Genomic DNA, 24,237 nt, shown 5'->3' on the forward strand with positions numbered 1-24,237 from the left:
TGCATTCAGCACAACACGTCGAAGATCTCGCTGCGTATACGGGCCGGGCTGCTGCAGGCGCAAGAGTTGGACGAGCTTGTTCTACTTGTTGGGGAAAATATTTTGTATGTTTACTTAGGGCGGTGTTGGTGAAGAGGTGATGAGAGCTAGTTTGGAGTGGAGAAGTCTGTTTGTGCTTCCTCTTTGTCTTTGGGTTACACTTTCAGATAGTGATAGAAACTTTTTTAGAGTACTTCAAGGTTTGTTTCCAACCACAAATTTGCTAGTGTAGTGTTGTGTCAAAGACTTACTGGCTGTTTTACTGAATGTATTGTCAGTAGGGCTGTGCAATGTGAGACAAAAATGCCACATGTGATTACAATATCTATATATTTAGATCCAAATAACAAGCAAGTGTGTCAAAGTTGGCTAAATCAGGACTAAAACAAGGCTAAATCAGTCAAATCATGACTAGAAACTGAGCCACTTTGCCTCTCTGTATATTTATTTAGTAGAAAAATATATTAATAATTCAGCATTTGTTAAAGTAATGGTGGCAAAATGAGAGAAAGTTCAGTCTTTTCTCTTCTTTGTTTTCCCCCTCTGGATGCTTTGAACATGACCATATGTAGGCCATTACAAAGATGCCGTCTGCATTTGTTCCAAGCCTCTGGATAGAGAGGCTTTGAAAATTGTAAAGGATCCAACCCAGGTGCTAAACAAAGAGTTTTAGGTTGTCAATGACTAGAAGGTCCCTGGTTCGATTCCCACCTGGACAGGCTTTCTTTGTGAAGGTTGCATGTTCTCCCCTTGTCTGGTTTTGCCTACCACTAAAAACATGTACAATAGGTTCCCCTCTGGGGCCAAGACTCCCCTGGAAATAAGATTCTTGTACATTGAAGCATAAAATTCATTTTTAAAGGAATTGCACATTTCTTTACTACATTATACTACTTTAAACCAGTATTGACCAGTTGCTTTTAATATAAATTCTAGCAAATTCCTTTGAAGAGAGTAAATGTATTATTATTTGGGGCTGGGGCGAGAGATTTTCGGATCAATAAGGGGTGAAGGTGGCGCAAATAATAGTGTGTCTTATGACCTGAGGGTAAGTGGTTCGAATCCCGCAGGCCCACACTGTCCTTGGGCAAGACACTTCATCCATCTTACCTCCAGTGTCTGTGCACACTGGTGTATGAATGAGAGTGTGAATGGGTGAGTGGTTCCTTGATGTAAAGCCCTGTGAGTGCCTAAAGCAGGTAGAAAGGCACTATATTAATGTGACCATTACCATAAAGAAGCCACAAAGTCCAGGACTTTGGGAATGACTGCCTCATGTCATCAGAACAACAAGACCGGTGATTTTGTAATGTATTGTGGCTTCTTGCAGTATGAATACTGCGTCATCTAATGCTGCGACTACAACAATTTGGCGAAATATTGCACGGCCCCATATTGTTCCATTGTCCAAACTGCAGGCACCACACTGTCATTTTTGGTGGAAAACGGGAGGAAATGGGTCGTGCAGCTCCCTCAATGACAACCAATTTACATTTTAATTTAGTCCGTTGACTAATTTGAATGGCTTGTATTAGTCACTGAACAATCCAGAGATGTAGTCATTGTTTTGTTTTTCATTTTTTATTCCGTTTTTGTTGACGAAGAATGTATTAGTCGACAAGAGGAATGGCATTGCATTTACTCCGGTGAAAGTTGAGATATGCCGTCCCTGGATTCAGCGCAAGGCTAATAGCAATCAAAGTTTCGCAAGTGCCAGAGTGCTTCAGCAAATATGAGCTTGTCCTTTTCTTCTTCATCTAATATAAACTCACTTTTCTCTCATTCCGTGCGTCTCTGCAGGCCTGCCGCACCCGTTCGCCATCACGGTGTTCGAGGACAGCCTGTACTGGACCGACTGGCACACCAAGAGCATCAACAGCGCCAACAAGTTCACGGGGAAGAACCAGGAAGTGATCCGGAACAAGCTGCACTTCCCCATGGACATCCACACGCTGCATCCCCAGAGGCAGCCCGCAGGTTGGGACAGTTACATTTTCATGACAGCAGGGCGTTTCTTTGCTCTTGGAAATTTAAAGCTACACTGCGTAACATTTCACCAAATAAACAGAATTAAATATGAGATGATCACAGATTTTTTTATGTTTGAAAAATCCTTATAAAAAAATGACCAAACAAGCATCTGACTTTACTGGGAGTGGGACTTCTCCAGCTCATCTCCATGGAGATGTTGACTAAAGACAACCAAATATGAGATTTAAATTAAGCTAAGTCCTCATTCAAATCCATTCTTTGATCACCCACTGCAAAAAAAAAAAAGCAATTTCTGTGTCGAGCTGGTCATTAGAAGCATGTTTTGTATTGCAACAGGATAATCCAAAATGTTTCGCAGTGTGACTTTAAGTTGGCAATTAAATCAAATTGTCTTCAAAGTTTTAAGCTTTTGAAGGTAATTGGATCATTTTTTCAAACACGTTTTGATCCCAGTCTTACACCTTGATGGTGACACTGCTAAAGCAGATTTCTTGATGAGTTAAATGACCTCTTAACCCCCACCTGAACTGAGCACATTATCTGCAGTTTAGCTTTACCCAAATCTAAAAGCTTTAAAAAAATAAATAAAAGGAAACTGTGTGCTAAGCGAGGAGACTTCACACACGGCCCACTCATACACACGTAGTAAATTAGCTGCAAACTTAAGTTCAGATGTCTTCTCAAAACCTTTAACTTAAGTTCAGATGTCCTCTCAAAACCTTTGCATTAAACTTAAGTTCAGATGTCCTCTCAAAACCTTTAACTTAAGTTCAGATGTCCGCTCAAAACCTCTGCATTAAACTTAAGTTCAGATGTCCTCTCAAAACCTTTGCTTTAAACTTCAGTTCAGATGTCCTCTCAAAACTTTTGCATTAAACTTAAGTTCAGATGTCCTCTCAAAACTTTTGCATTAGACTTAAGTTCAGATGTCCTCTCAAAACTTTTGCATTAGACTTAAGTTCAGATGTCCTCTCAAAACCTTTGCATTAAACTTAAGTTCAGATGTCCTCTCAAAACCTCTGCATTAAACTTAAGCTCAGATGTCCTCTCAAAACCTCTGCATTAAACTTAAGTTCAGATGTCCTCTCAAAACCTCTGCATTAAACTTAAGTTCAGATGTCCTCTCAAAACTTTTGCATTAAACTTAAGTTCAGATGTCCTCTCAAAACCTTTGCTTTAAACTTAAGTTCAGATGTCCTCTCAAAATCTCTGCATTAAACTTAAGTTCAGATGTCCTCTCAAAACCTCTGCATTAAACTTAAGTTCAGATGTCCTCTCAAAACCTTTGCTTTAAACTTAAGTTCAGATGTCCTCTCAAACTCTTAAAACTTTTGCATCTTGTAGTGTCCTTGTGCTCACAGCGGCGAGTGAGACAGGAAACAGGGGTAGGTGCAAAGAGAGAGGACACGTCTGAAGGGAAGTGTGCTGCATCTGCAGGGGCGGAGCAGAGAAACTCTGGGTCAGGGGTGAGGGGGCACCAACCATTAAACTGCTACATCTAAACTCAATAACTTTAGTTCTACAAATGTTATTGGTGTACTTTTGAGTGTGAGTTTAGCTACCCCTCCTCTCCTCTCCGTTGTTTTGTTTTTGTTTTGTTTTTCATGGGGGGGCACCAATAAAAATTTTGCAGCGGCCCTGATTTCAGTCACAAGTTAACCTCTTAACTCCCGCCTGAACCGAGAGGAGGATCTTTTTCCTCACGTCATCAGATTTTTTTTCCATCACTTTTTTTGTTGGGTATTCAACTCATTTTTGTAACTCATTTTGTTTGTCATTTTTTGTCATTTTTTTCTTTAATTTTTGTCATTTTTTGGTCAAATTTTTATCAACTTTTTGTCATTTTTTTGACACTTTTTTGTCTTTTTTTTTTGCCACTTTTTCATCCATTTTTGCCACTTTTTCATCCATTTTTCATCACTTTTTTGTCAAACTTTTCTCACTTTTTTGTCACATTTTCATAATTGTTTTCGTCTCAGTTTAGTCACTATTTTCACACCTTTTTTCCAGAAACTTTTGGATTGGGGTAAAGCCAAACTGGAGAAAATGTGCTCGGTTCAGGTGGGAGTTAAGGGGTTAAATATGGCAGGTTGTGAATCCAAACGCTTTCAAAAAATGATCAATTCAACATTTGTGCATTTTTTGGGAGGAGATTTCCTTCCCTCCCGTAGACTTGTATTGGCACCTGCCAAGGAGGGCAGGTGCCAATACAAGTCTACGGGAGGGAAGGAAATTATGCCTGAGATTATGCCATCACGTTCTGTTAATAGAACATTAATGCAATCTCTTTAAAGTGTTAGACCTTAGTTTGACACATTTTGACTTGCCAAGGGAAAAAATGCGTCCATTGAACAAGAATTGAAACTGACCAAATGAATATGAATATGAAGACGCCAGCAGCACACCAGCACCCGCACCACTGTTTGAAAAGCCTTATGTCATGCCAAATTCTTCACAACTGTCCCCAATCCTAAACACGATGCTTATGTTTTGCTCAATCGGTCCTGACCTCCTCTGTCGGACACCGCAGTGGCCTGTCATTCGCTTGTTGCACTTTTCCCGCAGCGTGAAAAACCAAACTTTGTCTTGGACCAAGCTCAAGCACAACAGTCCCCGAGCGTTTTACAGCCTGCTAACACAAACGCTCTCAGCTTCACCGCGGGCTGCACAAACACAGAACAGGGCTGCAATTCTCTTTTCTCGATAAGACACAGCTCCACATTTCTCTGCACTATTTTCACCATTAGGAGCCAATTTGCAAAGCACCGCACTCATGAATCGGCAACTTGGGTGTTAAATATATGCAAAAGCGTCTACGGTTTTCTTTTTTTAGGATTTGGTTCAAAACCTCCCAGCAACTATTTCTTTCCAAATTATTTAAGTCTAGAAATACTTCTTGAATCCTTTAAAATGAGCGATTTGGGGGTCCTTTTGATCCCAATTGTAGCTCCATAGATTCAAGGCAAAAATAACACGATAATAACTTGGAAAATACAATAATTTAAATTTTCATTCAAATTATAAACTGTAGAAACTGTAAAAGTGGTTCATTTTTTGGAATAAATACTGTTATCGGATATGTTAAGAATCTTACCTTAAAGGGGAGGCATTATGCAAAATCACATTTTTAGGGCTTTTTTACCAAGATACAAAGTTGTTCTGGAATCGTGAGTTGAGACGATACCCCATCTTTTAGTAATCTTTGAATCTTCTCGAATGGCTATTCTTTGCACCGCAGTGACAGCTTCCAAAAAAAGCTCCTCCTGAGGTCCCCACACATCCAAGAAATGCTTTTCTCACCTCTCTGTCTCTCGCTAAGCTTAATCCTTTCATCACGGAGCAAAAACACTTCAGTACAGCCACACATACTATTATTCTTTCGTTCTTTCTTCTCTTCTCATTAAAACAGCTGCACAGTGAAGGGGAGCACTAGGAGGGGATGTGGGAGGGGCCTTTGGGGAGATTGCTTGAAAATCAGGAAGTGAAACTACTAGTATTTTGTTTCAGCTTTTTTAGATCCATATCTCATTTTCTAACCAACAAAGTGTAAGACAGTGAGAAAGATGTGTTTGACATTGTTAGAAAATACCTGGAAAAAGCGTAAAACCCACTTTAATTTCAATTTTAAAGCATACATTGCGAAATCTTATCGCCATCCCATTTCCCGACATTATTATAGATACAAATTAAAGCTTTATGATACTACAACTTGCATGCGTTTAAAAGTAGGAGAATCTATATCACCAAAATCGATATTCAGTTTCAAACTCCATTCTAAGTAGGAGTTCCCATTATCAACAACTTTTGCTTATTTCATTCATATTTTCATTCACTTTGTGTTTTTAATATTGCTTCACTGAATTACTGAGTTGATGTGTTAAAGTAATTCTCCCGTGGATCAGTAAAGTTTGCCTAAATCAGTGTTAATTTTGACAACATATTTTATTTTAGTTTTAGTCTTAGTCTTTTGACTAAAATGTAATTTCATTTTAGTCAAAAAACTTTTCAATTTTAGTCTAGTTTTAGTCGACTTATTCATTCTAATCATATTTAATCAAGTTTCTCGACTTCATGGAGCTGCTTCCACATGAATAAAGCTCAGAGCTGATCATTTGGCAGTGAATTTAAATGATATGAGGCTTTTTCAGACGATCAATAGAAGTTTGGATGATTTTAGTCTCTCCTTTTCATTTTTATTTAGTCTTATTTTTGTCGACTAAAATTTCTGGACATTTTAGTCATAGTTTTAGTCTCATGAGAAAGTTTTAATTTAGTTTTAGTCCTATTTTAGTCGGCAAAAATATCACTTTGACTAAAATTAAGACAAAATTAACAAAGGCCTAAATGTTCCTTTTTTGCGTCTTCGGCAGGAGGCAGGAACCGCTGTGGAGCCGACAATGGCGGCTGCAGTCACCTGTGCCTCCCCAGTAACAAAACCTTCACCTGCGCCTGCCCCACGGGGTTCAAGAAGGTCGACCACTACAACTGCGCCAACAGTGAGTACAAATACTATGCTACCTACAGTACTACAGTAACAAGTGTCCTGTAATGGCTAAAACTAAACAAATTCGACTACTTCCTTCTTGTATAGTGCGCTATTGAACAATTTATTTGAGACAAAAAATCTAGCAAAATGTTGTTGTATTTTGGTATATTTGTGTGTTTGTTGTTGTTGTTGCCTCCTTGTTAACCCCAGAAGACTGACAGAAGACATTTGGTCCTTGATCAGGTCTTGACCAGTTCCTGCTTTTTGCCCGAAGGACGGACATCAGGCGCGTCAGCTTCGACACCGAGGACATGTCGGACGACGTCATCCCTCTGGCGGACGTCCGGAACGCCGTGGCGCTGGACTGGGACGACAAAGAGGGCTACATTTACTGGACCGACGTCACCACGGACTCCATCAACAGGGCAAAGTGGGACGGGTCCAGGCAGGAGGTGAGTGATCGTGTGTTGGCCAACTTGGGTCTCGGGTTTTAGTCCAGGTTTTTGGAGTTTTCACCATGTTATAGTGTTCTTTTGTCCAAAAAAAAAAAAAACAATCCTGGAGTTGTACACTGCCTGACCCCCCCCAAAAAACGCTCTCATATTTGGTTGTAGCGCCTTTAGCTTTGATTACAGCACACTTTCTCTTTGGCATTGTTTCAATAAGCTTCTGCAATGTCAAAAGGTCCAGTGCTGCATTCATTTAAGGTTATGACAATATTCTGGATATGATGTTTACATGCGTCCGAGAAACCTGGACACTCGTATCCCTGTTTACATGAGTATCCTCATACAGCATCCTGGATATTTAGGCTCCAGAGAGGGGCGGAGCAAATGACAAATATGGTACGGAGATACATACTTTAGCTATGTTGCTAACGCATTACTTTTTCTGACATTTCTCTAGCACAGGGACAAGAACTATCCAAAGAAGCGCTTAAAACAGTTCTTTACCAGCTTCAGTGACGGACGTGAGAATTAAAAAAAAAAAAAAAAATGAAATTGGTTTGATCTGAGAGCGGCACAGATACCACAGAGCAAAAATGTAGTATTTTTTTCAGGTTACTTCAATGTTTTGTTTTAAAAGATACATAGTTTTAAAAGCCCAGGCACCAGATACCATGGCTGTAGGAAAGTTCTTCCTCCTGCAGTATCTGTTTCAGAAGTTCGCACATACTCAGTACTGCAGCGACCCCAGATCAGAACAGTGTATTGCACTCAGGTGGCAGCTTTTTTTATTTTGTAGAAAGCAGTGTGTTTCACTTCATTGGCGCATTTTGCTTTGCTCGTGCAGGCTGACGTTTCAAATAGAACGTGCCAAATTGTGAGACAAGCCGCTTTCCAGCATTGTTATGGTCTTATCTGGAAAGTCAAAACACAGCTGAGAGAGCGTGGCGATGGTGTGGTCTATAGCTCCATCTGGTGGCACAATAGAGAATTACATCAGCGTTGATTAAAATCAGTCTCATTTGGGAAAATTGTCTCTCATTAATAAATATTACACAAAAGATAAGTACATCAACAGCAACTTATGCAGTATTTATACAACTGAAGGTGTTATATTTGTGTTTATTTGACCTTCTCTAAATCAAAATAATATATATGTATAGCTTTGCATATTAACACAGTCTGTGGGGGTGAAATGCAGAAGAAAAACGAAGTGAAGAGCAATTCTTTTCCCAGTCTTCCTCCAGTTTGTCTTATACACTTCCATCATGTTATCCCCGTCTCCTCAGGTGGTGGTGGACACTAGTCTGGAGAGCCCTGCCGGTTTGGCCATCGACTGGGTCACCAACAAGCTCTACTGGACTGACGCTGGTAAACCATTACTTTCTTAAATTCAACGGTAGCAGATCAGTTAAGTAAAACGTGAGGATGCTTCATTTTTATCCTATTCCTGCTTTGTTGTGCGCAGGTACAGACCGCATCGAGGTGTCTAACGCAGACGGCAGCATGAGGACCGTCCTGATCTGGGAGAACCTCGACCGACCCCGGGACATCGTGGTGGATCCGATCGGAGGGTGAGATTGTAGCTAAATTGTACCCACACGTAATTGCATTTGAAGAGCCCGTGAAGCTGAAATGATGTCCATAACAAACTCCTTAATGGTAATCTCAACAGACTATGACGTTTCTCATTGTCACAGGTTCATGTACTGGACGGACTGGGGGGCCAACCCGAAGATCGAGCGCGCTGGGATGGACGCCTCCGATCGGATCGTGATCATCTCTTCGAACCTGACGTGGCCGAACGGACTGGCCATCGACTACTCCACCCAGCGGCTGTACTGGGCCGACGCCGGCATGAAGACCATCGAGTTCGGCAACTTGGACGGCTCCAACAGACAGGTATGTGCCTCATTTGACGTCAGAGTTTTCCTGATCGAGGGCTGTAATCAATCATCTTTATTCTGTACTGTCATCTAGTGGCCAAGTGTGTAACTGCATTCCTATAGAGAATCACACTATATAGTTACTAGAATCATTCATACTTATATCTGGGCGGTTTCTTTCCCCCCAGGTGCTGATCGGCACCCAGCTCCCTCACCCGTTCGGCCTGACGGTGCACGAGGACAAGCTCTACTGGACGGACTGGCAGTCGAAGAGCATCCAGAGCGCGGATAAGCTGACGGGGCTGAAGAGGCAGACGGTGGCCGAGAACCTGGAGAACCTCATGGACATCCACATGTTCCACAGACACAGGGACACGGGTGAGGGGAATTGCAGTCCTGGTTTTAGTGCAGGTTTAATGCTGGTTTAGTAGACTAAAGCTAAATTGAAATATGTCTCTGAAATCAACCATCCTATTCTAGCAACTACGCACTGTTAAATCACAGTTTTTCTTGAGTCTCTGTTTTGTTATTTACTTGTTTGTGTGCGTTGCCGTAGTGCTGAACCCTTGCGCGGAGAAAAATGGTGGCTGCAGTCACCTGTGTCTTTTGGCCCCGGCTCCGAAGGGTTCCAGCTGCTCCTGTCCCACCGGCATCAACCTGCAGCCTGACGGCAAGACGTGCACTCCAGGTACTGTAGCTATAGCCGTCAAATCATTATACACTTTCAAATGTCATCATGGTTAATACAGGCTTGGAATTAAAAGTCATTAAATGGATCATGCAAATATAAAAGGCCTTATATGTCATAGAACCATGAATTTATTTGCGACTGCAGGAATGAGCACCTTCCTGATCTTTGCCCGGAGGACGGACATCCGGATGGTTTCTCTGGACATCCCGTACTTCGCCGACGTGGTTCTGGCCGTGAACAGCTCCATGAAGAACACCATCGCCATCGGGGTCGACCCCAAAGAAGGTCCGGGTCACTGACGACTCTCAACCTGCTGCGCGAAAAATGTATTCTGGGCTTTTAAAGCGACGCTGGGTTTGTGTCTCTGCAGGGAAAGTCTACTGGTCTGACAGCACGCTGAAGAAGATCAGCCGAGCCAACTTTAACGGCAGCGCACAGGAGGACATCATCTCCACAGGTGAAGATCACAGCATGACAAACCACAAGTGGACTTGGCCGTGCACTGTATTTGGACTTATTTACTTTAAAGCTGCATTCTGGAACTTTTTATGTGAAAAACAAAACTTTTTATTTGTCCGTAATTGACCATTTAGTGACCCGGTGGTTAGCACAGCGCCTTTACTTTCCATCACAGCGGTCGCTATGACGCTCCAGCATTCAATTGTTTAGAAAGTTTCTGAAAGTTTTCACTGCTGACGGATCCTCTCACCAGAAAAATGCTTAACAATTGATCCTGGAGCGTCATGGGGCCACTGTGATGGAAAACAAAGGGGCTATGACACTAATAGGGCCACTGGGTCACAAATAAGTCAATTACGCACACATTTCAAGTTTGTTTTTTTGCATAAAAAGTTTCATAATGTACCTTTAACGTTACAGCAGTTACTACAGTTTCCACGGAGCAATTAAAAGCTTCTCAAATTCTGCCAAAATTAAGGCCTTCAATGTCATTAAAAAGCACTAAATCTGATTGAAACTGGCCTTAAATCTACATATCTTGGAAAATAATCACCTTGCTCGACAATTTTTTACTTCAAGACTTGTATACAAAAATACAATATCACAGAATACAAAAAAAATGGTCAAAAACAGTGGGTCTCAACTGGTGGATCGGGACCCAAAAGTGGGTCAGAACTATTTTCAGTGGGTTGCGAGCATTTCCCAGTAAGCATTTATTTTAATATTTATGTACAGAAAAAGTGTAGAATCATGATTTTGAGTTAAAAGGACTGTTTTTGTGTTAATATTTTAATAATTTCAGCTTTTCTGACTTATTCAATGCTTATCCAACAAAGTTTTTTGAGGAAGAACATATTTTACAAGTCTAAGTCGTAATTGGGTCATGGCTTGTCATCCCAGGGGGATTCTGGATGCTGACGCCATATTAGTTGAGAACCATTGGTCTAAAACACATCAGCAGTTTTGGCTGAAATTGCATATACCTGATTTTTTGGTGGTTATAAACAATGAAAGCCGAAACCACAAAATTTGTTCTATCTAAAGTAAGTAGGTAAGCATGTACGTCGTACGTACGTAAAGTTTGTTTATAAAGCACTTATCACAGATAAAATCACAAAGTGCTGTTCAAGAGAAGGTAAAACAAAACAAAATAAAAATGTATTTACATATGTAACATCACTAGTGAAAACCCATCAACCAAAAGCTTTCTTAAATAAACATTTAAACTCATTCCTAACTTTCTGACATATTTTTCGCCTCCCAATTCATCCAAAGGACGAATTCACACATTTCATTGCCTGCACAACAAGTGCTGTACAACAATATATAGTAATGGCAACAAATGCATAATAGACGAAAATAAACAACAAAAAAGAAACTGGTGCTAATGCTCATTGTGCGTCGCTCCCTGCTGCAGGTTTGATGACGACAGACGGAGTGGCTGTGGACGCCGTGGGCAGAAAGATCTACTGGACCGACACCGGCACGAACCGGATCGAAGCGGCCAACCTGGACGGGAGCATGAGGAAGGTTCTGGTGTGGCAGAACCTGGACAGCCCCCGGGCCGTCGCCCTGTACCACGAGAAGGGGTGAGGCGACTGTCAGCTACTATGTCAAGAGTGGAGATCTGCACATTTACAATGTCGGGATCATCTGCAATGTCAAGAAATGTGTGAAAAATAAATGGGGGATACGTAGGAAGTAAAATAGGGAAAATATTAGTTATAAAAACTGAGCAAAAACAAAGGGTAACAAATTGGAACAAAGAGAAAAAAATGGGGCAAAATTAAGAAAAAAAAAGTGTTAATAAAAAATGGGAAAATGGGGGAAAACATTGGGCAAAAAAAATGAATAAAACTTGGGCAAAAATGGGGGGATAATAATTTATTTGAGCTGAAACAACCAAGTCACTTCCTTTAAAACTGTCTCAGCACCAAAACCATCACAACTTGGATCTAAAGACAAAATGATTAGGAGGTAACAAAAAAAATAATTATTTTGTTACGTACTGTTTTTTATATATATTACTAGCTGAGACCCGGCCTTCGGCCGGGCCTCGCTAGTTTGCACATTTGATATTCTGAGATTATGAGTTATTACAAAGAAATGTCCAACCCGTCACACAGTTCAGCTGTAGACCAGTGGTTCCCAACCCATTCCAAAAACTATGGCCAATACAAATGTTTAAAATAATTAATGCTAAAAATAATTTCAAACAAACTGCAATTTGAGTGTTTGATGCACCCGTACTCCTCTCTTATAAACTACAACGACAATATGTTCGCTAAAAGGGAATAGAATTCAAGAGACAGTGGAATAAGTATGGATAAATATGAGGGGTTCAGCTCTAACGGGTCGGTTGACGGTGCAGGACCCGTGGTTTGGTGCATCACGGTAGTGTACAATGTAAAAAAAAATAAGTAGGTTTTGAACTGAAATAGCCTAATGATCGTTGTTAGACAGTATTTATAACCTTACAATAAAATTGGCAATGCGTTCAAAGCTGCTTTAGAATAAAATGTACCTCTGGGCTCACAATACGTGAAAGCAAATGACACACATCGCCCGGTTTTGATGCGCGCGCGCACACATACGCGCGCGCACACGCACGCACACACCGCCCTGTTTTGATGCACGCGCGCGCACATACACGCACCGACGCACACACAAACGCGCGCACACACACACATCGCCCTGTTTGAATGCGCGCACACGCACGGCAGTCAGATCTCGCGCACTCGCGTTGTTGTGACGGCGGGTTGTCCGAGGACAGCAGCACCGCGGTCCATATGGACCCGTGGTCAATGGCCGCGGGCGGCGGGACCGCAACGTGGGGGCCTGCACCACGCACAAACTCACTACTGTCGCCAGGCTTCCTGATGTTCCCAAACGGTCTCCCATCCGAGTCCTAACCAGGCCCTTCCCTGCTTAGCTTCGGAGGAACGGTCTCCCATCCCAGTTCTAACCAGGCCCGTCCCTGCTTAGCTTCAAAGTCGGTATGGGAAATAAACATGGCGGCGCCCAGGCGGCGGCCATTGAGATAGCGTTTTCTATAATAGATAGTTTAACAGTACCTAGTTATATCCTTTCCTTATAGCAGCGGTTTTCCTCTTGCAACAACGACTCCACGTTAGTACCTTCTAGACTCCAAACTTTCCAGACTTTTACTTCGGAATATGTGGGATTTGTAAATATCTAATTCCTAGTTTCATTTATAGAACCCAAAAAACAAGGCAAAATGTGATCCAAAATACAGTACCCTTAGTTTTATTTCATTGTTAAAATAAAACTCGAAATTCAAACCTGTCCATAATTAGATGTTTGCCATTGGAAATATAGGCAATTTGGGCAATTCTACAGTAAAAGTGTCTATTAGAGATATCGTCTTGTAAAATATTCCACCATAATTTACCACCATTAATTGACATTTTCATCCAAAGTCTAAAACTACTAAATGAAAATGTGTTCTGGTGTGTGCAGGTACATGTACTGGACGGACTGGGGCGAACACGCCAAACTGGAGCGCGCCGCGATGGACGGCTCCGACAGAGTGGTGCTCATCAATAATAATCTGGGCTGGCCCAACGGACTGGCCATCGACACGGCCGGCTCCCAGCTCCTGTGGGCGGACGCTCACACCGAGGTACCATCAAACTGGGCCACTGCATTCTCACACGTTCTCAATACGTCCCAAACGTCCCGATTATAGTTTATAAACCGCACTTCACAATTTACAGATCAATATTGTCATGGGAATCAAAACAAGCCGCTAGTTCACGATAAAAAAAATGCTATCTGATAGAAACGGCTTAAAGTTTGTATTTTTCTGTAACTATTAGCATAAAATACCAATCATGGCGGTTTCCTTCCAGAGAATCGAGTGCGCTGATCTGAACGGGCAGAACCGCCGCACCCTGGTGACCCCGGTGCAGCACCCGTACGGCTTGACCCTCCTGGGCCCCCACATCTACTGGACGGACTGGCAGAGCCGCAGCATCCAGAGGGCGGACAAGAGCACGGGGTCGAACACCATCACGGTCAGGGCCAATCTCCCGGGACTCATGGACATCCAGGCCGTGGACCGGAGCAGGACGCTGGGTAAGAGACGGCCGAGCGGTTGCATTCACGGTTCATTCATTGGTCCTTTGGCACAGAATTGAACCCACCTCCGATGTGTGCATGTGTCGGCGTTGATCGTGGTGGTCAGAGAGGCCTGTAAGTGCGTGTTATCAGTCAGCCCCGGGACGGCTGTGGCTATGAATGTTTGCCAGATCCAAAAAACAAGGTCACACGCTCTAGTATAGCTTTGATTACAGACAGCTCCATTCAATACAAGCTTCTGCAATGTCAAAGGATCCAGTGTTTCATCAAGGTCTTGTATAGATGATGGGAGAGTGTAACCACTGAACAAAGCCTTTTCCAGCACATCCCAAAGATTCTCAGTGGGGTTAAGATCTGGACTCTGTGCCGGCCAGTCCATTTCATACCATCCCTGACCCACTCCTTCACAATCTGAGCCCCATGAATCTTGGCATTGTCATCTTGGAATATGCCCATGCCATCAGGGAAGAAGAACTCCATTAATGAAATAACCTGGTCATTCAGCAGGTTCAAGTCATCAGCTGATCTCATTCTGTGGGAATATAGTGTTGCTGAACCTAGACCTGATCAACTTCAGCTGCCCCAGATCAGAACTGGCAACTTTTTTTTGGGGGGGTGAAGCAGTGCATATCATGTGACACCAATGTGACTGAGGAATAAAAAATACAGTGTAAAAAAACTTTCTGTATTCTAAATCTCTAAGGCAGGGATGTCCAAACAATTAACTGTGGGCCACATATTGATTTTGGTCATTTTTGATGGAACCCAGTTTTCCTTGTAGTGTAGTACCAATTAATGACCTTTGAAAGTGTTCGAAGTGTTCTGTGTTTTTAATCATATTTTCCCCAAAACCTTAAAGGGGGGGTATTATGCAAAATCGACTTTTTCAAGCTTTACATCATGTCATTATGTCATTCCCTCATTAAAAACATGCCTTGAAGTGTTGCCTTGGCACATTCACGTATTTTTGAGTAATCTGTAAAAACTCTGATGGCGGCCATTTTAAGGATAGGTTTGCCTGAGTCCTCCTAGGAACGCCCCCACCTCCTGGAGACGCCTCTGAGCTTTCGTCACCAGCCGAGTAACCAACCACTGCTCCTCAGCAGAACCCCCTCCCCACTGATGCCACAGACAGCGTGTGGAGGGGGCGTGTCTGAAAGGGTCAGAGGTTCTTAAAGAGACAGAGGCCTATTTCAAGACATTTGCTACAGCCATTTTGAGAGAGAAATTTTATACAAGGCAGTTATTCTAATTTACTGCATTTTCAGACCAGCATAAGGTTTGTTCATCATTGTAGTGTGATATAGACTGGTGCCGTGTGATTGAAAAAAGCATAATACCCCCTCTTTAAAATATGAGTAAGGCTGACGAGATATAACTATTAGTTTTCTGACGTACACATCCATCTGTACTTCAACCCTGGCAATCATTACTGAACTTTGCCTTTTCTTTAGGTTTGAACAAGTGTGGTCGTCGGAATGGGGGCTGCTCTCACCTGTGTTTGGCGCGTCCCAACGGTACGTCGTGCGCCTGCCCCACCGGGATCCTGCTGAAGGGGGACGGGCGCTCCTGCGAGGACTCCCCGGAGACCTACCTGCTCTTCTCCAACCGGGTGAGCGTGCGCCGCATCTCTCTGGACACGGACGACCACACGGACGTGCACGTGCCGGTGCCCGAGCTGCACAACGTCATCTCCCTGGACTACGACAGCGTGGACGCCAAGCTGTACTACACCGACGTCACTCTGGACGTCATCAGGTGGGCAGGATGCAGCGTCCACTAAAGCAACTGCAGCAATCAGCACAATCTCATCACTTTGTCCCCTTGTCCCGTCTGCCCTCAGGCGCTCCAACCTGGACGGCAGTGGGATGGAGACGGTGATCAGTCAGGGCCTGAAGACCACAGACGGGCTGGCGGTGGACTGGGTGTCCCGAAACATGTACTGGACCGACACGGGACGCAACACCATCGAAGTGGCCCGGCTGGACGGGAGCAGCCGCAAAGTCCTGGTCAACAACAGCCTGGACGAGCCCCGCGCCATCGCCGTCTTCCCCAGCAAAGGGTAAGAGGGAAATAATGGTTTGTCTGGCCCGAGGCGCGACACTGCAGGGGGAAAGAGAGATTTTTTCATGGAGTGGTTGTAAGATTTTGGACTAGTCAAAGTAAAAAAAAAAAAAAATGGACCAAACTCTCACCCTTTATGATAGGTTGATAGGTTTCCACACATATCTAAGTTTGGTATCTACGTGACACACGGAATCCCCCCAACAAGACTTTGTAATCTAAATATGGTCATCTTCTTTATGGGAAATGACAGCCTCAGAAGTCTGCCGAGATATAGACGCACATCAAAAAGATTTCATTTCACTCTTGCAACAACATCTGCACTTTAGCAGCTCCTACAGCAGGGGTGGGCAAGTTTGTGTCATGGAGGGACGATTTTCTTCATTGCCAAAACACAAGGGCCGAAACACACAACTGTAGCCCAAAATGAAGCACCTTTTTTCTACAAATATAAGTTTTGCACATAATATATGACCTAATGGGGTGTTTTGCTGGGAAATGTGAAAATATTGACAGTATTTTCCACATTTTAGAGTCCTTTTCCATGTATTTGGTCTCTAATTTATGAATAAATGTTTCTTCAAAATTATCTTGGGGGCCAAAGGTTTTATGCTGGAGGGCCGAACTTGGCCCCCGGGCCTGACGTTGCCTACCCCTGTCCTACAGGGTCCAAACTTTCCAGGCTTAGACTCAACAATATTTTGAAGATTTGCTATTGGGATGTCTTTTAAATTTTAAACCCTGAGGATCACCAAAAATTAGTCTGAGGGCCAAGCTCTCTTTGATATGGGCTTTTATAATCTTTTCTAATCTTTTATAATGTGCATGTTTGGCCCTTATAAACGTGTTTCTTCTGTTGGATTTTAATTCTACAGTTACTTGTTTTGGACGGACTGGGGCCACATTGCGAAGATCGAGCGCTCTCATTTGGATGGGTCCGATCGTAAAGTCCTGATCAACACGGACCTGGGCTGGCCCAACGGACTCACGCTGGACTACGACACACGCAGGTCTGACTCGCACTGTTTCACCTTTCTGTTTCCACCAAGCCCTGCACGTGTAAAATCATTCACATGTCAGGCCTTTGTTTGTCAATAAAAGACTTATGTTTCCAAAGGGCATTCAATCTGAAGGTCTTGGAAATGGACGTGGCTTTGCAACTTTTTATTTTTAATTGATAATAGAATAAAGTTTAGACCAAAACACATGCAGGTTTTGCTGAAGTGTCTTGTAAAATGTCTGTCCCTTTTAACACATGTCTCATCTGCTTTCCTCTTTTTAAATAGAATTGATATTAGTTTATAGAAGTAGAAACATATTGGTTTTAGGGATAAAAATGGGATTTCAAAGTGTCAAATTTGATTCCAATTTGTATTTAATTACAATTTCTTTGGAAACTGTGACATTTTTGTAGTTCACAAGCTTGTACAAGATTATCCTGTTACTTGCCCACTCACACAGATCTTACACATAGTTTAAGAAGTACTTGGCTTTCAAATGACCCTGTCCCTGATTTGAAAAACTCATGTAGTTGCAGGTTTGGCTGAACATTTCAATAAAACTTTAAAGTTTCTGTCCGTTTTACGCAAATATTTCGCTCAAAAGCTTCCCAATCTGATTTTAAATGTACATTACGCAACTTTTTCTGTTTAAAAGTGTCCCTTAGGACTTTCAGGTTTTCACTGCTGAATGAACTGTTTCCATGGTTACGAATACATTCCATCCAAATTTACTCCTGACGCATCATAGATACAGACGGCATCTCTGAAATCGCCCATATATGGTCATGTTTGAAAACAGTTAAGGGGGAAAACAATTTTGAAAAAATGTAAACTTTCTCTTAATTACTCAAAAAACGACTTTAACAAACGCTGAATTATGAATAGCTTTCTACTAAATGAAGATACAAAGACATGGAGAGGAGCAAAGTGGTTCCACAGCCCATAAATACATAAATAACGGAGAATGCTAACAGAATGCTACATGTTAGCATCGGGCTAATGCTAACGGTTAGCTAGCGCTAGCTACAACTGCCGTTTTTTCACTTCTACTGAACAATCTGCTGTGGGAAAATATCCATATGGGTCCGATTTACACTTGACTGTCTTTATATGTGATAAATAAGTTCATATTCCACCAGAAAATGTCTATAAAGCGTGAAAAAATGTTTCCCAAAAGATTCTATTTTCCCCCTCGGCGAGGCCACGCCCCCTTCTATGACGAGATGCCGTCTGTATCTATTGAGTCCACTGTATTGGAAAATTAAGGGGACATTTTTTTTTTTTTTTTTTTATAAAAAGTTCCATAATGCACCTTTAAGTGTCCACATTTTTCTTCATTCCTTCAATACATCGAATTGATAGAAATGTTTGTGACATCCAGAACACTGTGTTTAGGTATTAAAATGGCGTTAAAACGTGTAAATCGATGAAGTGAGGTCATTAATAAACGTCTGTGCGCAGGATTTTCTGGGTGGACGCTCACTTGGATCGCATCGAGAGTTCGGATCTGAGCGGGAAACTGCGCCAGGTCCTGGTCAGCCCCGTGTCCCACCCGTTCGCGCTGACGCAGGTAAAGCCCTGACCCCGTCCTGCCCGCCCACCCCACACACACACACTGCCTGTCAATCACTGCTAAGCCCCTCCCCTTTTCCGCCGCTTCCTGCTCACCTGCATCTCCATCACGCTTTGTTCTGCGCTGCTGTGCACAGGAGCGGGACGCCTCCGTTTGGTCTTACGCAACTCTGTTTTGATCGTGTGAATCAGAGGAGCATTTAGGAGTAATTCACATGACCAAAAAGAAAAGATGAAAATGCTCCTGGCACTGGTTTGTGCACACTGTTAGCGCATGCTCACATTTAGACTGTGCATCATGATACTATCACCATTGAAATATCGGACAGTTTTCACTATTACTTTACGGTTTTGTCGTGTGCAGTTAGTTCAGCATGCAAAGTTTTGAGAATTACGAGTTAGTTATTGAAAAAAGGTGAATCAAAAACTGCGTAATCATCTTTATTACACAAATGATTAAAGATACGTCTTGAAAGCTCTTAAGACGTTTCTACACATGCACATGTTTGCATCCAGCACACAAGTCAACCCTTTTTGGATGTTTTTTTTTTTGTTTGCCCCTTTTTTTGGAAATTCTAGCTTACAGTGAAAAGGAAGTACCTCACTACTATAATCAAAATTAAATCACCATAATCAAATAATAGAGAGGTCAAAGATCCATTTCAGTTTTGTAGGATGCTTTGGATATATTTTATAATCATGAGCCATTTGGAGTCCACTGAAAACCAACTAAATATTGGAAATAGACCCACACTAGACTAAAGTGAGTCTCTCCTATACCTGCACAATCCTGGCTCTTGTTCCCATTGACCTCCTGATAGGTTGAGTTCACGTTCTATAATTTGATGATTTGATCATCTCTGATCGAGACCAAGGAATAATCTGTATGGGAGAGAGATTGTAACTGAAAGAAATCTGAAAAATGAAAACCTACTAATTACTAACTAAGTTTCCCGATGTGGGTTTTGTAAGGCTGATGCCGCTGCTGATTTTTGGGGATTTTTATTGGCCGATGCCCCGATATACTCAACCGATATTTTTGACCGATATTTTTGACAGACTTTTCCAAATGTCTGGTCTATAATCCTGTAAAAGCATCAATACTTGGTCACTCCAGCAGTGGCCGATGTTGTTTTATTACCTTAGTCAATTCAATCATAATTTTAGTCCCAGCTTTGATTTGTTGCCGTTAGCATTAGCATACAGTTGCTAGCTGCACCATTTTGCGCTGTGATCAAAAATGCATTGCGGGGGTTAAAACTACCTCAGTAATTGAATTCTCCAGTTTCTGAGCTTCAACATGACATACAGCAGGTCCATATTGGCCTAGCTTTACTGAAAATAACTAACTTTAGTCAAACTTGTAGCTAACCAATGTTCATTGCGATGTTTCTCTGTTCCCATGAGGACGAAAAAGTTGTGGGAGGACTTTATCACTTTCGGACCCGGAAATATCGGCTTTTATCAGCGCTAGATTGGCCGATAGCCAATATTGTAAAATCCCCAAATATCGGCCCGATATATACTGTATATATATATACCTCTACTACTAGTAGTTAATCTGTTCATGATTTGAAAGTCTCTCACATGTCTCTCAATAACATTTTTGGACACTTTTTTGAGAAGATAATTAGACCTTAGTTCCTATTTTATCAGAGAGAAGAAGTTGAATTTTGTGAATGTTTTTGTTTCATGTAAATGGGTCGTGGACTTACAGATATAAGCCATAAACTATAGACTCTTTAGAATGTTGTGCTGAGGTCTGGTATGTACAACATACAATATAAAGCCCACAATATTCAGTAGTAGTTGTGTTTAGTCAAACCACCAAGAGCACGTCCTCTATACGTTACTTTAAATTGTAAGTCAAGTGAATCAGCTGGACACGTCACCGCCCACTACTCTTCATTTTGTGGGACAGCAGAAAGCAAAGCAAGGCTAGCTGCTTCTATTGATTGTATTTCTAGTTCCCACCATGATCTGAATCCTTTGGGAAATGCTTTGATAGCATGATTGAACCCCGGCCCGCTCCTGCCCACAGCCGCTCCTCTGCTCGTGCCTGCGCTCTGCCCGGCTTCACATCTCAAAACTGTGACCATCTTCCTGTTCACTCGGACCTCATTTTCTCATTTCCTCTCCCCTCCCCCTGTGTCCTCTCTCTTCTTCTCTTCTTCCTGGTGTCGTCCCCAGTCGAAGCCGGTGTCCTCTCCTTTAACCCCTTTCTCCCGACTCTCGCAGCAAGACCGCTGGATCTACTGGACGGACTGGCAGACCAAGTCCATCCAGCGCGTGGATAAGCACACGGGCAGGAACAAGGAGACCGTGCTGGCCAATGTGGAGGGGCTCATGGACATTATAGTGGTGTCCCCAAACAGGCAGACCGGTAAGGACGGAGGGGAGAGTGTACTTGGCCACGCGGAAGTACAATCGGTACTTTTAGATCGTCAGGACGCCTCAGATATAGTGCAGCGGGTACTTTGCAAAGGGATCACTGGTTTCATGGTATAACACAGACAACACCGTGAGGATGGCATTAAAAATGAATGAATAGCTACATAAAGATGATTTAGCCTTAAAGAGGGGGTATTATGCTTTTTTCAGTCACATAGCACCAGTCTATAGCACACTACGATGATGACGAAACCTTCTATTGGTCTGTAAATGCAGTAAATTAAAATAACTGCCTTGTATAAAATTGCTCTTTCAAAATGGCTGTAGCAAATGGCCGCCATCAGAGTTTTGACAGATGACTCAAAAATACGTGAATGTGCCAAGGCAACACTTCAGGCATGTTTTTAATGAGGGAATGACATAATAACATGATGTGAGGCTTGAAAAAGTCGATTTTGCATAATACCCCCCCTTTAAGAAACCATGAGCGTGCAATTTGAAACAAGAGGCTATCTCCAACTACAAACTGATCGATATTTTAACCTCTTAAGCACAAGCACGTTTTCTCCTATTTGGCTTTACCCAAATCTAAAAGCTTCTTCAACAACAAAGCCACAATAAAGTGACAAAAATGTGATGAAAACGCCCCCAAAAAGTCATGAAAGAACAAGAAAAAATGTGACAAAAGGAGGAAAAAGATCTGTTTAGATCAGTTTTGCAGGGCTTAGCTTTCAAATTGGCTTGGCGGTTTCATGGGGATTGTATGATATCGCTTTTGAATGAAATAAATAGGTAAAATGAAAAAAAAAAAAATAAACAGAAAAAATGAAATGAGGCGTTGAGGGTGTAAACTCCAGTCAAGGAGCTTTTAGATTTGGGTAAAACCGAACTGAAGAAAATATGCTTGGTTAAAGTGGGGGTTAAGAGGTTAAAGCAGTACTAAGTAACTCTTCCCCCTAGAGGCCATAAGCGCAACTGCAGGTGTAGTAGCAAGTTACAATTTTTTACTTATTAATTGTCTTGGAGAGTAAATACTACGCCGAAAGGAAAGGCGAAGGGGGAGAGGGTTACTGTGCATCCAATTATACAATGTAAATATTTTTTTTCACTCAAACTTGGCTGTAAATACTGTTTAAAGTGACGTTAGCCCGCAGTTAGCTTTGCCCGTTAGCATGTTAGCTTCTTCTTCGTGATTCCATTAGTGTGTATTGCTTTCTCCGGACCGGTGGCAGGCAAGTTGCAAACATGGTTTTCTGGTTAGAGACACCAGGGGGAGATGAAAGACCCTCCAATCATCCCATAAACTCTTGTATTAGCCCCACAGGGACTACGAAAAGGATTTATTAAGGTAAACACGTTACTTAGTACTGCTTTAATTGCATTGCCAAAAAACAAGTGTCCACCCAGATTTAACTGGCTGTAATGATCTGGGGCTGCTGCAGTTGGTCAGGTCTAGGTTCAGAGACACTATGTGCCCAAAGAATGAGATCAGCTGACGACTTGGACATCCTGAATGACCAGGTTACTCCCTCAATGAACTTCTTCTTCCCTGACCGCACGGGCAATATTCCAAGATGACAATCCCAGTGTTCACCGGGCTCACATTGTGAAAGAGTGGTTCAGGGAGTGCTAGACATCGTGGATTGGTCGCCACGGAGTCTAGATCTTAACCCTTTTAAGAATCTTTGGGATGTGCTGGAGAAGGATTTGCACAGTGGGCACAATATACATATACATATATTATTGAGTTTGAAACAAGATAGTTTTTTCTTCCAAATATTAACTTTTTGATTAACATGCAAAATCCTAAATGATTAAAGTTATTGTTTTTAGTTTTAAGCCTGGAGTACACTACACGATTTTGGGGATAATCTTAGGTCGCAGCTGAAAATCGCAGGTCTCGAGTCGTACAGTGAGACGGGTACAAAGATTTAAAATAGTCGCAGCTCTTTCGTCTTTGGTCGTACCACGGCTCTAACATCAGCCAGTGTCTGATATTAGTTAATGTCAATGTCAACTTTATTTGTATAGCACGTTTACAACAACACTAGGTGCCCAAAGTGCTTCACATACAGGTACACAATATAAAATGACAGTACAAAACAACAAGAGAAGCACTCACAATAGAGTTATAATACAGCTCAACTTGAATTGAACGCAAACAGATGTGTTTTAAGGGCAGTCTTAAAGGTTTCTATGGTTGGAGCAGCTCTGACGTTTAGGGGGAGACTGTTCCAGAGTTTGGGAGCAGCCACACTAAACGCTCGATCTCCTCGCGTCTTTAAACGGGATCTGGGCACGTTCAAAGACATTAGTTGCAGAGTGAGCCATCCTCTCGCTGCAATTAGGATCTCTGTCAAGTGTCCCGACAACACCGCACCAGCGCCAGAGTCATAAGCAACAGAGGCCAGGCATGAGTGGGTCCGACTGCGCATTTTACAGGACCTTCCCTGCACTTCTCCACGGAAATAAACACCGCTCGCATGCGGCACTTGCCTTAGCTACTGTAGCCTGATATTCGCTACGATAAACATTGGTCGTAGCTACGATTCTCTCTTTGAACCATCGCACAGTAGAGACGAGGTGCAGCTCACGATTTTACAATCCCCACGTCGCGCAATGTGACATCAAAAAATCTTATAAGACAAAACAATTGCACAGTGTACAGTACACCAGCCTTTTGTTTATTGTTTGTGAATCATCAGTGTCTTTCAATTACGCCATGAACTGTGACTTTGTTGAAGTACTATGATACAGTAAAAGGATTAAATAGAGGCAATAAATTGTATATTTACTCTAATATGAATCGTATAATTCAAACCAAGTATAGCCCTTTCCACTACAGTTTCTGAGATTATGGGAATCTCTGCACTGTTTGTCCATGACACAAATTTGAGTATGTGCTCGTAATGCTCGTCTGTTGATATGCACTCAACACAACGCACCATTGTCCTCGTCTCGCTCAGGTACAAACTTGTGCAGCGTGAACAATGGAGGCTGCACTCACCTGTGCTTCGCCAAAACCAACAGCTTCGTCTGCGCCTGTCCCGACGAACCCGACGGACGGCCCTGCTCCACCAGTGAGTCACCACTTCGTTCGGCTTTTTCA

The 24,237-nt window shown here is 42.4% G+C and overlaps 1 protein-coding gene across 2 annotated transcripts in view; it reads left to right on the plus strand.

The window, feature by feature from the left end:
- Positions 1–24,237, plus strand: part of lrp4 (low density lipoprotein receptor-related protein 4) — a 190,260-nt gene that overhangs the window by 160,232 nt on the left and 5,791 nt on the right. The window contains exons 15-33 of one of the 2 annotated variants that reach the window (XM_079555012.1): positions 1,840–2,016; positions 6,402–6,527; positions 6,761–6,969; positions 8,253–8,334; positions 8,432–8,537; positions 8,664–8,865; positions 9,038–9,227; positions 9,406–9,537; positions 9,685–9,825; positions 9,911–9,997; positions 11,417–11,588; positions 13,480–13,642; positions 13,872–14,097; positions 15,555–15,858; positions 15,944–16,162; positions 17,040–17,174; positions 18,627–18,735; positions 20,928–21,120; positions 24,095–24,208. In XM_079555012.1, coding sequence (XP_079411138.1) covers positions 1,840–2,016; positions 6,402–6,527; positions 6,761–6,969; positions 8,253–8,334; positions 8,432–8,537; positions 8,664–8,865; positions 9,038–9,227; positions 9,406–9,537; positions 9,685–9,825; positions 9,911–9,997; positions 11,417–11,588; positions 13,480–13,642; positions 13,872–14,097; positions 15,555–15,858; positions 15,944–16,162; positions 17,040–17,174; positions 18,627–18,735; positions 20,928–21,120; positions 24,095–24,208 — 3,087 coding nt within the window. The remainder of the gene's footprint in view (positions 1–1,839; positions 2,017–6,401; positions 6,528–6,760; positions 6,970–8,252; positions 8,335–8,431; positions 8,538–8,663; positions 8,866–9,037; positions 9,228–9,405; positions 9,538–9,684; positions 9,826–9,910; positions 9,998–11,416; positions 11,589–13,479; positions 13,643–13,871; positions 14,098–15,554; positions 15,859–15,943; positions 16,163–17,039; positions 17,175–18,626; positions 18,736–20,927; positions 21,121–24,094; positions 24,209–24,237) is intronic. The other variant, XM_079555013.1, reaches the window with a different exon arrangement.

Source organism: Gobius niger (assembly GCF_951799975.1).
Source record: "Gobius niger genome assembly, chromosome: 4".
Taxonomy (NCBI): domain Eukaryota; kingdom Metazoa; phylum Chordata; class Actinopteri; order Gobiiformes; family Gobiidae; genus Gobius; species Gobius niger.